The sequence below is a fragment of the Globicephala melas genome, chromosome 2, assembly GCF_963455315.2.
Source record: "Globicephala melas chromosome 2, mGloMel1.2, whole genome shotgun sequence".
NCBI classification, from domain to species: domain Eukaryota; kingdom Metazoa; phylum Chordata; class Mammalia; order Artiodactyla; family Delphinidae; genus Globicephala; species Globicephala melas.
Genome location: NC_083315.2, coordinates 120189400 through 120206940, shown reverse-complemented (window position 1 = coordinate 120206940; position 17541 = coordinate 120189400). Strand labels below are relative to the sequence as shown.

At 32.7% G+C, this 17541-nt stretch overlaps 1 protein-coding gene across 5 annotated transcripts in view; it reads right to left on the bottom strand.

Moving 5' to 3' along the window:
- Nucleotides 1–779: 779 nt before the first annotated feature.
- The window catches only part of LRFN5 (leucine rich repeat and fibronectin type III domain containing 5), a 258215-nt gene continuing 241453 nt past the window's right edge, over nt 780–17541 (bottom strand). For 4 of the 5 annotated variants that reach the window (XM_060294775.1, XM_030854849.2, XM_060294774.1 and 1 more), the window contains 4 exons: nt 15458–16862; nt 12074–12786; nt 6193–6236; nt 780–1169 (listed from right to left, as the gene is read on the bottom strand). In XM_060294775.1, coding sequence (XP_060150758.1) covers nt 1152–1169; nt 6193–6236; nt 12074–12786; nt 15458–16842 — 2160 coding nt within the window. In that variant the 5' untranslated portion in view covers nt 16843–16862 and the 3' untranslated portion in view covers nt 780–1151. Of the gene's footprint in view, nt 1170–6192; nt 6237–12073; nt 12787–14921; nt 15038–15457; nt 16863–17541 lie in introns of those variants that run through there. The other variant, XR_009563113.1, reaches the window with a different exon arrangement.

Genomic DNA, 17541 nt, shown 5'->3' with positions numbered 1-17541 from the left:
TAGAAATAAAATCTCTCAAGTTTGAGAGAATCTGAATTCAATTGCTAATAGCAATGCTACTAAAATATTTTTAATCGAACTTATTGCTTACACCAAGTACAGTGATACATTTACATGCATTTTCAAATTTTACAGTAATATTAATCCTTTGAGAATATGGAAGAGTAGAGTGGGAATTGGTTAAATTCACTCATCTCTGGGTTTGAACTCAGGCCTGCTAGGTTTGAGTACTACTGCTTAAATATGACTGTATTAACATATATTAGCCATCAAAAATATCTTACTCCTATTCATGCTGGTGCTAAATAAGATGTATGTTCTTCTTTGTTTATTCTGGAATTATATATATTTTTATCTCCAATGGAAAATTGGAGAAATGGGCACTTATAATGAAACATAAGGCCTTAAATTATTAAAACCTCTTTGCCCTTGCTCTCCAGAAAAACAATGAATCAATTTGGATTAATTACAATATGCCTACCTTGATACTTTCTGAAATTCCACTGGAAGAAGAGATCCCTCATCCCTTTCGGTCTTACACTGAAGCATAAAATTGCCGTAAAGCTGTTTAAATAGTTGTACTGCTCTCCCATAGAAGTGGTAGAAGTGGGTGCACTTCACTCATGGAAGAACTAGTTCCAATATTATAAAGCAATTTGTGATCCCCTAAGGTTTTTGTACTACATAGATGTAAAATAATATTATTAGCTCCTACAATCATCACTTCACCATTCACACTTGAAGCAACTGAGGTTTCCACAAATCAGGCAATGTGCAAATTCTGTCATAGTAAAACATTTATTTGTTAAAGTGATATAGATTATTCAAGATTCTACAGTCTTAAATCATGGATGGCAATGTAACATGGATTGATACAGAACTCGATGCCAATGTAGGCTTTTTTCTTTCCTTCTTTAAAAGAAAATACTTGTAGGTCAGAAGAAAAAAAATTTTGGTTTTAAAAGGGGAATTAACCATGGTCTGATAGAGCCAGTTCCGCGTCATCAGAGACTTCTGCTTCAGCTCCTGTGGACAATTTCTTCTAGGACACCAGTTCAACAATTAGCCTTTGTGAATTGAAACAGTTTTAAATTTTGTCTGGTAAAAATATCAGTGGCAAGTTTTTTCAGGAGAGAGAGAAGTGGTGCTCTTCAGATTAACTCCGGCCTCTGAAATGAAAGAAAAAGAAAAAGAAAAAAAAGAAGAAAGAAAACACACAGCTAATAAGATCACTGGGCTAGCAATCTAGAAGTTACTGAACTGTAAGCACCCAGGTAGGAGCTTATTGCCACAAAATACTAGATATATTTCTGGATACTATTTAGACATGCACATCAGCACTTAAAATGTTCCCTGGTAATTTCAAATTATTGAATATATTAAAAAAATCTCATTTTAGAAAGGAATCTAAATGTTTTAAGACTAAATAGTTATGCAAGTCAGAGCCAAATTGAGGAATGGCATTTTTCCTTGCTTTGATTTTCACATTTATATTCTCAAATTAAGAGAAAAAAAGTTACTTTATTCATTAATGCATGCTATTCAGGCTTTAACAAATATTCACATTGGCTTTTTAAATATGAACATTTTAGATCAAATTTGTTCATCATATCTAAAACCTATTTGATCTCTACTTTTTTAATATATTCTTTTGGAAGCTTTGTATTATATTAAGGTTTTATAAAGTTTATACATTTACTGATAGTGAAGACAATAAATTCATCTACATTAATTAGTTCTTCAACCACAGAACAAATAAAATAAATGTGAAAACTGACAATAACTCACAAGCAAAGGCATTTCATAGTTAACATGATTTTGAAAGAAAATCATATAAAAAACAATTTAAAAATATTTAAATAACAAACTGTGAAAATGTTTTTTCTCTAACATGGGTTCTCAGTACTCATGACTTTCAAATATGTGTATAAATTCTATACTTCAATAAGATAGAAAATAATTTTTGAGAAATATACAATTGCATAATATGAAATAGAAGTATTTTTTCTCCTTTCCATTCAAGAACAACTACATGTTTACAATTTGAGGGTTATAAAATGCATGGAACAAATGAATGATGAAAAATAGCTTCTTAACTTCAAATATTCTATATCAAAGTGTTGATATAGGACATATTTGGATAATTTTGTGTGGTAAGGGTAGGCAAAATACTATAGAGATATTTTACTTAAGAAAATATTTCAAAATAGTTAATCGGAATAAGTGAAGTTATTTTTGAGATAAACGATAATTTTTGAGAATTACTGAACAAAGAATCACTGGATGTTTGAAGATTGTTAATAGATAATAGATGTGTATCTGATTTTTAAAAAATAATTACTTGGAAACTACTGAAATATAGACATCCCTAGCATACTTTACCTGGAATATTCATTCTAAGGAAAACATTACAAAAATCACTTTAAACTACAATGGGAAATAGCTAAATTCCTCGCTATTGGATTCACAGCACAGCTTATTTTGGTGAAATTGGTTATCAACAAGATTTTTATTTATTTTTGTATATCCAGTAATATGTTCCCTTTGATTAAAAAAAGTGATTGTACTACACCAAATTTCATTTCAGGAAGTAGTAATATAGAAAAGACTAAATATACCTAGAAGAAAAATATTGTGGACAGTATAATTAGTTTGACTTTGGAAATAATAAATCCTTCCAGAATAACAAACTTTCTTTTAATATCAAGTTAATGATTCTATAAGCTGACATAGTTTAAAGAGTTTTTGGTTCAATTTCACATTACATAATAACATTAACAAACTGTGGGATTATGGTTTATAAAAAACTTGTTATTTTGAAGATTAGGAAATAGCAATCAGTTTTGGGAACAATGGTGTGAATTTGTCTGCCCCGAATCTGCCATTATTGAAACGATGACGTAATATGAAGTTGAATAAAAATTTTATATGTAAGATTCAAAATAACACTTTTTACTTATCAATAAACAAGCATAATGATTCCATAAAGATCTAAATGTGGAACACAAAATTACAAGAGCATCACAAAGAAAAAACAAGATAGACTATAATAACTATGCTAAAATGTTATAAGAACTAAAAATAATGAATTTGGGGTAGGTTCAGGATGTTTTGTCAATGGTCCTCATTTGACAGTGAAAGGGTACCATGCAAAACACTGCACAATCTTATCAATGGTACTACAAATAAAAGGAGAAATTAAAGCTACGCCAACATTAGAGGAAGAAAAATATACCCCGACATTGAATGGATCTGGGAAACTGTTATTGCTCTTACTCTGAATGTAATTAAGACCCATGAGAGATTTTTTATCTTTATAGTTAGGATATCTAAAAAGAAGGAAATGATTTCTAAAGGTCATTGCTGACACTAGGGTTCTATATATTTTTTTCTGATTTTCTGTAATGTTCAAATAAATACGTCAAAAAGTATGCTTTAATTATTATAAAAATAGTTAAATGTTTTCTACAATGTCTATTCTATTACTCATTATTATTTTTATTTACAATGTCTATTCTATTACTCTTATATTTTTTTTAATTTACTTGAAGGTAATATCATAGGTGGAAGAAACCCTACAGAGCCAAATATTTTATATTGGCCATTCTTGTTTGTACAGAAAACATTGGAAACATATCTGAATCATATACACACATTTGTTTTGCTGCTCAGCTTTTAGTTCATACGATTTCCAAACTGTGTTTTCCCATAGTTGTTTTAATATTGCTGTTTATTTCTAATCAACACTAACTCTTTATTCACTTATATATTAATAGTTTGTCTAAAAGAACTACTACTGTCACCTAGGAAACCTTTTTTTTAATATATTAAAAATGTGTTTTAAGTTTTTTTGCTTATTTTATTGTGTATATACATAAGGAACATTTTGATCTCCATATAAGGCAATGGGCAATGTCCAAATGTTTGGAAAATATATTTTGCCACTGGGTGGAAAAAGACATGTGTGTTACCATCCTACAGGGAATATAAACTTAAACTAAAATTGTATAATCCTCCTTATCCCACTACCACCTCCCCACCAAAAAAATAAGAAGCTGTGAGCACAAGGAACCTCTGACAGCTCTCTACCTCACTTCATTCACAAGGTAAGGTACTGCTGACAGTGTGAAAAGCCATGAGAAGACTAGCACACAGGTCACAGTCTCTTCAAAGGGACATTACTGTTTGGTTGTGTTGACAGTTGTAGAAATGATAAGCCTGCTATTGCAGAAATCATTTATCAAATAACAAGAATAGTTGCACTGAAGTCATATGGTGACTTAAATCTGATAACAGAAATGTAGCAAGAAATTGGCTAATGAGTAAATGATGTATTACCACTAAATTTTGTTAACATTCTTCTTTGCCTGTGGATTTATTTTTCTAGCTAATGCTTGTAGAAAGAAAAAAAAAATAGCCAAAGCATGGAGGGAAAGTTGCTATGATATTATGACATAATGTTTCAAAAAAGGAACTCAATAAAGACTCAGCATAAAATTTTAAAAACAGGTGACATATTCTACATATGCACATTCACTATGAAATCTAATACAAACATACATATGTACACATGAATTTACTACATACAGAAACGACAAATCACTGAAAGATTATGCACCAAATTATTAGTATTCGTATCTGGGTGGTGGGTTATGACATATTTACATTTATTTTTTTATTTTAAGCTATATTTTCCAAAGTTCTCTAATACTAATTACTTTGGGACAAAGAAAAATTGCTATTAAAAATCTTATGTACTTATCACATTGGCAAACCTTTTGCTATCTCAAGTAGCACACAAACTCCCAAGGAGATTACTTTTCTCTAAACTTGACTTCTAACACTGTGGTAAAATAAGGAAATAAACACAATAATATGTAACATGCCCCACAAAATATGAATACTTGGAGAATTGCTTTAATTGGTAATTGAAAGATGATCAGATTGATTCTCCTGCTTCCAAATCTTGATAGAACATTTAGAACCATTCTGGATCATGCTTCTGATAGGGGAAGCTTGACTTTTTAATTCCTTTCTAAGGATATTCTCTTTCAGAACATCCAGGTGTCCAAAATTATATGATAAATTAACGTTTTCAAATCAAAGACAGAGGGAGACAGGGAGGGAAGAAAGGAAGAAGAAAGAAAGGGAGAGAGGGAGAGAAAGAAAGGGAAGGTGGTAGAGAAAAAAGGCACCTTCGTGCAGGTCAGTTCAATTCTATTAACACCAAGTACGTGCCCGACTCTGTGCTATTGATTGTTTCTAGTGAGCCATCTGTTTGTTTTTTTGCAACATAAGAATGGGACCCTAAATTCAGTAAAGAAATGATGAAAAACATTTTGTTTGATTTGGGGATAGAATTCTTTAGGGGAAACCCAGAACGATGGTCCAAGTTATTGTTATCTTTTAAATAAGAAATGGTTAAAAAAAAAAAAAGACCCTTATTTTTACTATCAACAAATAAATCAATGGCTTTTTCTAAGAACCTTTAAAAGCAGAATATTTTTTCTGTGCCAAATCTTAAGCAAATGGCTGATGCATCCAGATGTTTGAACAGATTGCTAAAGTGTCATTCTGCTCTGGAAACACACTTTCTGATCCAATTAAAATGCAGGAATCAAATACTCATTTGAAACTTAAAAAAGAAAGAAAGAAAAGAAAACCAAGAAGAGTAATTGGTTGTTGACAAAAGGAATACCATGAACATTTCATGTGTTGTCTTTTGTTCCATTTTATAGCGGCTTCATTCATTTCATATACATGAAACACTTCTGTTCATCCACTTTCGGTGAGGCCTAATATATTACCTCAGCTTCTATTAGAATGTGGAGCTCAAGGATAGGAGTGAATATATTCTTATCAAGCTACTGTCTTCACGTTGGGAAATATTTGTAAAAATACATATGATATCATGCGTGACTACAAATGTGACTCCAAAGTTACACTAGTATTCCCTTTATTCTTACAATGTGAATCAGAAATATTTGGTTAACCAGAAATATGTCTAAATTTAGGAACTGGAAATTCACTTAACCAAACTGAACTTCACTGTTTACCACTGAGCATTGAGTAAGTTTTAATGGAAAATTTCAACAAGTTACATAAACTAGCAAAATAAAAATTAAAAATTCATTTATAAAAGAATATACCCACTTAAGTGCCAAAGCATGTGACAGGTAACAAGAATCTCACCTGTGTCTCCTGGACAGTCTGGTCAACATTAGTCGGCAAAGCATCTGGGAATAAAATTTTCAGTGTCATGAACAATTCATTTTTTATGAAACAGACCTTAAAATACTTCTCACTGAAACCTTGATAAGATTCATCTTAACTAAGAGTTATCTGCACATTTTTTATAACAACTTACCAGTTATTGGGTTAATTGCAATTGATTTTATAATACTTCATAGTTCTCTATGGCTATTTCCCGATACATAATATTCTAAATGCAGAATTTTTAAAAATATTGTTCTAGTTACTAAAATGAGTAGTTATCAATACGGAATGCACGTTTCCTGCAAGAGTTCAATAAGAGAATCAGGCTTCTATTCATTTTCCTTACTCAAAGTTAACATTTCGACCACAGAGTTGCATATGATTAACATGGAAAGATACATCAAGGAAAAACAATCCAAAGCAGGAAATGTAGTTTTACCATATTCACCACGCAAAGTATAAAATAGTAATTTGCAATATAAACCATTATTCAATAACCCCCAAGATAATAATAGCATGTTTTGCTGAATACCAGTTTATCCCTATATAAAACAGTAATGTTCTAAATGCAAACATTCTGCCTTCAAATGTTCATATGTATATTCCAATTGGCTATAAATGTTTAATATCATTAAATAGCCCTGTACAGTACACATTCTATTTCCTCCCAAATGTCCTATTTTAAAGCAAATACTCTAGTCATTAAGAAGGGACACAATTATAAGAAAAAATTAGGTGTCTCAGGAAAATGTCATTCTAAGGGTTCACAGGTGAGTGTGATGAGAACAGTACAAAATACTTTTTGATAAAACCTCCAGCATAAATATTCATATAAATTTACAATGACCTCTGGAGATTAGGTTTTACATGAAAGCAATAACAAGACATGTTCACGTTATACAGAAGAAAAAAAAATTAGGCAATTACATTATGGTAGAGCCCACATAGTATATTCCATAAGTCCCTTCACGTTGATGGTAACTTTAGATCCTAAATTTTGACTTTGAAATAGCTGAAAAAATCAGAAGACAGTGGTACACTGATTATTTTATATTGAATATTTATGATATTTGATGAAATTGCAGATGCATTAATATTACCTTAAAGAGGTAATTTCATACTTTAATATACTCCCAGTTACAAACTGTTACTTTCTATGTCCCCCTTCAGATAACACCACGATTAGGATGACTCGATCTCAGTAATACGTTTACCATTCTTTATTCTGTACTGCTAAAAGGATGGTTTCTGTTGCAAAAAACGAACAAACAAACAACCTATCCCAAACCTGACAAAACTAATTGTATTTGTAATCCCAGCATGTATTTATCTAGCATGGGAGGGAAAGGACTGAGTAATATGAAAGACAGAGCTCTGAAACAATTATATTTAAAATTCCAGTCATTAATTTTGGTTATTTTCTCTCTCCTCTATGAAATTTTAAAAGTGAGATATTTTTTATCCATAAATTTACCTCAACTAACACTGAACACACAAACACTATAAGGTAAATTGTCATTATGATTATTAGTGTTTTATTACCAATGGAGGAAGATAAGAAAAATCCTATTCCCATCCAATCCACCTCTGGGCTGAAGTCCTTTCCCCAAAACACATTACACACACTCACACACAGAAGCTTCCACATATGCTGTTGAAGTGGAAAGATTCGACTCTTCCTGAGACTCAAGGGAAGGCTGAGCAAGGGAAAGGGGGTACATAGTCTTCATTCTGTCTAAAATAAATGAACACTGCTTGCTTATCATTATAAAATGTAGTTGGAATTCTGCCACACCGAGAAGAAAACGGGCTCGTATCTGAAGTCTTCTTTGGAAGAAACACCCCATTTACTTTCACAATTCTTGTACAAGAAGATGCTTTATGTTTTTGAAATTTTTTAAACTACTGGCATTTTAATGATTGTTTTTAACTTTATTATTATGAATAAACAGAGGGGGAAATACTAAAATTTAGGAAGTAAAAGGCTATTGATGTGAACTTTGTGATAATTGTTTTATTAATTTTTTAGTTTTATAAATGAATATTAATTTCCTTACAGTAATATAAGCAAATAAAATAGTTAAAATTTAGTTTGGAAGTACTTTTTGAGTGCTTTAAGGCAAAGCAGAAAATACTTCATGAAATAAAGAAGATTCCTGTAGACAATGGAAGACATATAATTTAAAAAAATTCTTTAAATTCTTGTGGAGAAAGTATGTATCATTCAGGTAGTAAACTTGTTATGTCTATAGGTGGCTTACAATAGCTCAAAAACTTATATTCTAAAACTTTTTTAGTGAACTATATCTGCAAAGTAGCTAAAATCAACTGTCTAAAAGCATAAAAAAGCTTACTGTGACCTCAACTTAACTAATACATTTAATGGTTAGAAAAAAAATGTAGAAAATGTGTTGTTCTCAGCAAAGGTGTTATTGTATCTAATTAAAATGATTGTATTTAATGTACCTCTGTGCTAATCTATTTGTAAACTAAAAATCAATAATATTCATCAAACCAAACTTCATTACTTCTTAGGATTTTGAGCCTACTTCAGATGCTTCACTATTCCTTTATGGAACTTATCTATTATATATACTTTTCTTTAAAAAGACCTACTTTAATAATAGTTTGACATTTTCAAATTGGGGGACAATTATCCAAAACAAAAAGTAACACAGAAATACATATAATTTTAAAAAAAGTTTGGAGTAAATATCTGTAAATATATTATTTGTCAGTTTGTTAGTGAACAAACTGAAACCATAGTGTAAAATGACTAAAAATTAAAGAAGAATAATTAAGAACAAGGAAGCAAAAACAATATATACAACCTATACACAGTCAGCAACAACAAACAGCAAAACCATATGCTTTGAATCACATATATGTAGTTGGTTAAATAAGGAATGTAAGAAATGACAGAAAGAAAAACAACAAGAGGGACAGAATTTCTTGCTTATAGTAATATAATATCTGGATCACAAATCTCCATTGTGCTAATTAATCAAAGTTCTTAATATTGAGCTTTCTTCCCTGGCTCCATTCACTTATTTATTCATCTATCCATTTGCTCATTCATTCATCTGAGTAACTACTGCATTTTGGATATTATACCAGGCACCTTTAATCACCCCCAACCTTCCCATAGATTTATCTTTCAGCCACTTCACACTGAAACTGCCCTGAGCAAAACATTTTTCATATACTTATCAACAACACCAAATAACATCTGACCCTCTTGATAGGCCAAGTTTTGTTCACATATTTTGTTCAAATATAAACTTTTTGAAAGAGAGGAACACAGGCCTTCTTAACACCTGTAGAACAAGTGTTCAAGCATTTGGTTAATTCACCCTAAAAAGAGTCTTGTAAAAGCAATAACAATTTAAATGGTTTAAATGGCTTTAGTCAAACAGAATAAAATTTCACATGATTAGATATTATGAGTTCTAAATGTTTATGAGAAATAAAATATATTTAATTAAAGTTTCATTAGAAGCATAAGCAGGAAATTGATTTTTAAAAATCCAGGCAACTGGAAAATAGAACATAAGTTAATCAGTAGCTTGGAGTAGACACACTAAGCTGCTGCCTGTTCTGTGTGATTTCAGCGCCCCCTTGACCACAATGTTCATTGTGCCAGAGATTCCTTGTTTGGGGATTCATTTCTTTAAGTTTTGAAATCTTTTATATATTCAGGATATTTTAATACCATGCAGGTAAAAACTAGGAAGGTGAAAAATAATATGCCTTTGTCAATCAGCACTTCATGAAGAATTAAGTAACTGGTGTTAATTAAAAATGTTTAGTTGGGATTAGAGCATTATTACAGACATAGTGTTGAAAATACACTTCACTTTGAGCAATGCTTTGATTTTACAAAATAATACCACACATGTGATCTCATTTATTCTTTACAAGAACTATATACCAGGAAGGCTGATTATATTTTAGAAATGTGAAAGACAAACTTCAGAAAAAGAAGCAGGGCAGGAAAGGCATTTAGGAAACACCTAAGGTAATGAAAGCCCATTAGACAAATTTTTTCATGAGTTGCTCAGAAAGTCATCTCTGACTGCTTTAATCTAATCCACTTTTGAATGTCATTACGATAAATCATGTATAATAAGTGCCTTGGTCAAGTTGAAATTAACTGAAAATTTTATAAATGCTTCCAACAAGAGGAAATTAAACCAATAACGGACATTCTTCACCTGTGTTTTAAATGGTATTTCAAGTAATCTGAAAGAGTTACTAAACTTTTACTGTGTGTTTAACTTACTCCCAGGGAGTAATTTACATAAAGTCCGTATCTTATTGTATTATGGCTAAAATTTTTTGTGCAACGTTCCCACATGAACCTTATTCTCAAAAAAAAACCCCAAAAATAAAACAATAACAAAAAACCCCCAAAGTCCTGTTTACTGATCTTTAATTAAACACCATTAAGTTACCATATAATATTGTAAAAAATTTCAGCAAGTAGATAGAACATTTCTCTATAGACCTTGATTTCAGTGACTGTCCAAGAATGTCATATTATCAAGGAGCAATATTACGGTCTGACTAAATTAAAAATCCTTTTTTAAATGACATATTCCCACTAAGCTGTATAATTTCTAATTAAATTTCATCACAAGTTTTGGTTCAAATAATAAATACATTTACTCAGAGAGAAACATTCAAATTCAGAATTACAGAGCAGAAGGCAAAAATGAAACTACTATCTGGTTAATGAGCAATGACTTTATATTGCTTATAAATGTAATAAGAACTCTATTAGAAGATTTTTATTTAACTTGGTGATAAAAATAAATATTCCTTTGATAAAGGCAGTTTTGTATTTTTGTTTCCCTATTTAACTTGCATTAAGAAAAATATAAAGCTCATTTGGTCACCAAATGTGTACTGAATGAATGAAAACACCTTCATAAGCCCAGGCAGATGCATATGACTTAAAACTGGCCTGTGACTTAAAACTGAATTGGCATTTTTTGCCAAATGAAAAATCAATTGCATTTTCTTCTGCTTCCCACTGAAAAAGCTGTGTCATAGATGAGAAATATCTTAGACCCATTAAGGCACCTGAACCAAGAATGTTGATTAGAAGGGTACTTATTTTAACACTGTCTCGGTATACTTGACTATTTTATTTTAAACAACATGACAACACAGAGCTGTTCTCTAAAATATTTGCCTAAAAACAAACACCACTGTCATTGAAAGAAAATATACAATCTACTCATTGAAAAATACCAATCATCCATAGGTGGTACTTTGTAAGACTGGAGGAAATATCATTATTTATGCAAGACTTTTTTTTTCATATGACAACTTTTATTTTGTGGTCTGCTATTGCAGAACCTGGTAGCTGGTCCTAGAATGGGGAAGGCACTGCTGTCATGCTTTTTCCCTAAACAATTTTATATGTATGACCTTCATATATACATGGATATATATGAAGTTACTTCATATATATCCATGTATATATGAAGTAACTATACCCTAGAGGGTTTATATGCCATGGCTCTGTTAGCCATGAATCAGAGAGATAAGACTGGGATTTCAAATTCCAATTTCCTATGTGAGTTCTCAAAATAATTTTTTCATTAAAAAGAAATAATAGGTTACACAGTGCTTTCCAATATCCACTCAGAATTTGAAAGAGTTGCTTTTCCACTATGCCCATCAGAACTGTTGGACTGAATTAACATCGCATTCATAGACATGCTTCTTTTAGAAAACAGTCCGCATGTGTTCGGTGAGTTAATATAATAATAGCATTCCTTTAATTCTCCATTCAGGGAGTACCTGTGCCTTGCTCTGGATCTCTCAGCAGGCAAAGTGAGAAACTTACTTGGCTTTGAATGTGCTCTTTTAGATGTGGGTCCCTCTGTGCCAGAATCAGGAGGTCGACTAGCTAACTGCAAGGCAGTTGAGTTGTTCCTGTTAGTGTTTTGGGTCTCAACATTTGTGACAGCTTCACTCTGTGGTTCGGTACTTGGCTTCGTGCCAGTCTTTCTTTTCTGCTTTTGGGACACAGAAGTACTTGAAGTCCAGGTAGGAGGCAAAGCAGAGGTAGTGGTAGAGGAGTCCTGACTTGAACAAGTTTCTGAACATTGTATCACATTGTCATTGGCAACTTTAAAACACTGGGCATTCTCTTCGTGTCCCACAGCTTGTTTGGACATGGACTGGGGCAGCGTCACACTGCAGCCTTGTATTTGAGCCCCATTAGTTTGAGAGCAGACGTTGCTGACCTTGGTGACCTTGTGTTGCCCATTATTGTTACAAACCTTATACCGGATCATTAGAATGATGATGAAAACCAGCACAGAGGCTACGATGATTCCACCAATAATAATAATCATGGTGCCTCCCAAAAACTGGGACTGCATGAAATGGCACCGCACATAATCGTCTTCCGTAGTAAACTGGATGCAACCCACGACTCTTGTGGCAGTGAGGGAAGTAATGCCATCATCATATATTGCCAAGACACATAAGTCATACATAGTTCCAGCAGCCAGGTTATTGACAAGAAAAGTTTTGCTCGTAGGAGGTATCATTCTGAGGGACAATGGAATTTGTGTTAATATTAAAAACAAAACAAAACAGATACACACACAATCATTATGACTTTAGTTCTGTTTCATTTTAGTACTCATTAAGATAAGCACGTTTATAACATATGAAATATGAGAAAATGATCTAATCTTATATTTACCCAGTTAAAATGGCTAAAAGTAATTGTTGGATTCTGCATCATATTAATGGTGCCTGCACTATGTCTTGACAAGCTTACTAATTACATTGCTTGGCAAAGCAGAATTCCTAATAAAAGCCACTGCTAAAAAAATCATTTATGACAAATTACTTTTGAAAGGCGTGACTGTGACATTATCTGACTACTAAACAAATCCATTTAGCACTTACAACACCTCTGTGACTAAAAGCCAATTTGAAGGAAGGGAAAACACTGACAATCACATTAGAACCCAGAATGGAAATGAAATTCAGAGTATTTCTTTTTCAAATCAGTTATAAGCTACTATGGAATGGTACCCATTAAATCTATCTTTAATAACTAAGATAATTACTAAGATTAAAGTACTTTATTTACAGATCTCAACCCTCTCTTATGTCTTCAACACTTGGTTCCCAGTATGCTTTTATCTATAAATGAGGTTGATGCGTAATATTATCCTAGAATCATGAACAGGGCAAAGCTGTTGACCAGAGCATAAATCCCTTATCCTCCCCATTGTGGGCCGATGAAATTACTTTCACAACATAGTTTGTAAAGTTTGATAAGAGTTTAAGACACCTCTGAATCCACTGTATCACTAAAGTCTTCTGTGGCTCCTATTCACTACCTTGTTCTACTCAGTAGCAACCATATATGACTAAGATTTAATTTGGAAAATAGGCTTGAAACTCTCTTTTTTCTCTGAAAGAGTTTTAGAAATTTCAAGACTTGGCAATGCTAATCTATTATATAACCTAAATAATGTGTTCTAAATGTACCAAGAAACTTTTAGGCTCGAGTATGTATTGTGGTTGAGATCACTACCATTTAGTGAGTGCATAAGAAATGCCAGGCATTACTAAGCACTTTATATGCATTATGATTTCATTTTTACAATGACTTATGAGGTAGGCATTATCACCATTTTACACATGACAAACATTAAGGTCAGGAATTCAAGCAATTTCCTCAGGGTCATAAGAGAATTTACTTGTCATGGAAGGATTAAAATCTTGGAATTTGGAAAATAGAAACTGACCTATTTTACAGAGCTAACGTTTAAAGTATATAGAATGTCTAGTACCTACAGGAAAGTAAGGGGTAGGGGTAGATGCTCATCTTTGACAACGGGTTAAATAATCCATAGCCTAAGTGAAAAGCTGAGTATGACAACAGCAAACTACTATATGCTAATATACACGCATCGCAGTCTACATCCCCATACATTTAGTGATGAGAGGAATATTAGAAACCATTTACTCTAATCTCTTCCTTTTAAAGATGAGAAAATTAAAACTCAGCCAAGTAGAACCTTGCCCAGCATCGGTCACATGGTTAGCTAGGTCAGTTTTGTTTTTTCCTACCAGCCCAAGCTTATTTTTAAAAAAAATTTCTCTCATTTCCATACATGAGCAAAAATCAAATTATCTTCAAGAATTCATCTGGATATATAAAATCTGATTTTACCTTATTTCAGAAAAGCTGAAAGGCAAAATATATATATTTGTATATATATATATACATATATATATATATATACACGTATACACATGTATATTTCAAAGCCATGATTTTACATCATTTCCTAGGAGTAACAATAGTCTATCATGAGTAAAATTATATGGAGAGGTAAAAATGTATATTTCCAACTGAAAATTGGACAAGATGTGACTATAAATCAATGAGGCTGAACTTTAGAAAAACATACCAGAAATTCTTTAGTCAGATGTAAATTCTCCACAAATATCCTTACCCAGAGATTACATATTTAACTCCACTGATACTTTCACTGCTCAAAATACTTATAAACTTTCTCTTTGGAACTGTCTTAAGAACCAGTGTATATGAGACAACACACACACACACATAACTCAATCACTCAAAAAATCAGTCTCATTATTTTATAGTTACATCCTATTTTTGACCAAAAATGGCAATACCCATCTTGATCACCCACCTTATTCACAAGACTTGGCTCCAAATGGCTTTTGCTTGTTTCCAAAATTCAAATTCACCCTCAAAAGACGAAGATTTGCCACCACTGAGGATATTCAAAATAGTATGACGAAGGTTCTAAAGATAATTCCAAAAATGCTTTGAGCAATGGCAGCATTATTGGGATAATAGTATAGCCTCCCAATGTGACTTCCTTGAAGGAAAGAACACTCATGTGGATGTGTAAGTTCTGGTATGTTTTTGAATTTTTAAGATAAATCAATCTTGTTCTCTGATAGTCACATCTCTTAGATGAGGGGGAAAAAGTAAGTAAGCATAATATTAAATATAAATTTGAACTCTCTGAAAATAACAGCATTCAAAATATTTCTCCACATGTATTCACCTTTCACAAGCCTTACATTATATACTTTAAAAAGTGGAGTACTTTAATTACAACACAGAGTAGCACTGCTGATTGAAAAAAATCAGTAGTAGATTATCAAGTCCTACACTAAGAGGCACAGCAAGTACAAAAATTTGCTTAATTTTTCTTACCTGTAAACAAGGGTGTCATCATAAGTACCATTGTACTGGATTTGAAACATACGTATTCCCGGGATATTTCTTTGAAAATTAAATTTAAGCAGTGCCGTAGATGATGTTGCTTCTGCCACCACAATTTTATCTTGACTGATTTTAGTATCACCATTACTAGTGCTTGCATTAGAACCTGACTTAGTAGAAGTTGAGATATCTGAAGAACCAGGATCAGGCTCATGGATATGGTTCGTACTGTTTAGTAAGTGAGGGAGCTTAATTATATGAAGATCCACCATTTGTGTTGCTTCCCCAGCAGGGTTGGAAGCAATGCAGGTAAAAGCTCCTGTATCCTTAATAGTTGTTATAAGAATGTCAAGTGTTCCATTATCATACACCAGAGATCTTGTTGCATTTGAAATAAGCTTCCCTTCAGGAGAAATCCAGTGAATTGCAGGTTCGGGGTCTCCCCTGGCTTTGCACCTCAGGGTTGCCCTCTGACCCTCCAGGACTCTCATCTCATGTGTATGACGAGTAATGAGAGGAGGCTCACACAAAAACTCTTCCTCAGGAATTGACCAAAAATAGCGGCCAGTTAAAAGTGCTGGGGAAGCACAGGTCTCCAGGTCATCTTCTCTGGACAGACGCCTCAACCACAGCAATTCACAGTTGCAATGCAAAGGGTTTCCACCAAAACTTAATGCAAAAGTAGATGGGCTTATGATTCCTGAGGTTGCTAGGACCTGAGCTCGCTGAAAGAGAGGGTCAGGTGGTAGCTTCTGTAATTTATTTGATGTTACATCTAGCCGAGTCATCTTGTGCAAGTGGGAGAAAGTCCCCTTAGGAATGTTATCAATCATATTGTGATCCAAACTGAGGGTGTGCAAGCTAACCATCTTCTCAACAGCATCCCATGGTATTGTTTCTAAATTATTATAGGACAGATCCAGCTCCTCGAGGGCAAAGACATCATCAAATGCTGTAGAAGAAATTAAAGTCAGCTGATTGTTGTTCAGTATCAAATGATGGAGATTGGAAAGCCCACTGAACATATCATTTGTAATTTTAGTCAATCTGTTGCTATTCAAATGCAATGCCCTCAGATTCCGTAAGTCAGCAAAAGCATGAGGTGTAATAAAACTTATTGTATTCCTGGATAGAGTCAGGTCCACCAAGCTGGTCATATTGGCAAAATCTTTCCTTTTAATATTTGTAACAAAATTGTCTGCCAAACGCAGTTCCACAGTTCTTCTGTCAATGTTTGGTGGCACAAACAAAAGCCCTTTCTTGGCACAAAGGGTTGCAAGATTAGGAGACAAAATCTGACAGACACAACGCTTTGGACAGATCTGAGCTTTCACTGCTATGCCAATGAAAAACAGATAAAAAAGAAATTTTTCCATTGTAGATCAGTTTTAAGAGCCTGTAAGAGAAGACACAAAATATAGTGTTAGCATCCAGTCATTTGAGTGAAGTTCATATTCCTACTAAAATAATCTTTTTTATGCAAATTAGAATATAGAACCAATTTATTCACTTGCTTATTTAACCAAATATAAAATATTAACTCTGTATTGTCTGTGTAGTAGACCCTAGGATAAAAAAAATATACCATTCATGACCTCATGAGATTTAAAATCAACTGGTGAAAACAAAGAAGTCAACAGATTATTATAATTCTGTCAATTAAGTGCTATTTTTGAAATATGTCCAGGGCACTCCCTGGGTTCACAAAAAAGAGACATTCAGCCCAGACTGGAGGGTGGGAGCTCAGGAAAATTTCCACTAAACCTCCAAAAGACATCTTGTAAATTCAAAAGCTTAGACATATTTAGAGATTTGCAAGTATTTCAATTTACTAGTCTGAGCATAAACAAAAAGAGACAATATTTGTATTTGTTAACCTTGTGGCAAGATACTTGAAAGTAATTAATTGTTAATTAAATTTTATTCATCTTTACGAACTATCTTGAAAATAGTACAACCTCCACATCCTAGCTGCAAATACAGGATCCTGTTCTCAAATATAAAAAAGGCTGAAAATTTACCACAAATGCTCTGAGCTCCTTAACTATTAGAATGTTTCATGTGATATAATGTGG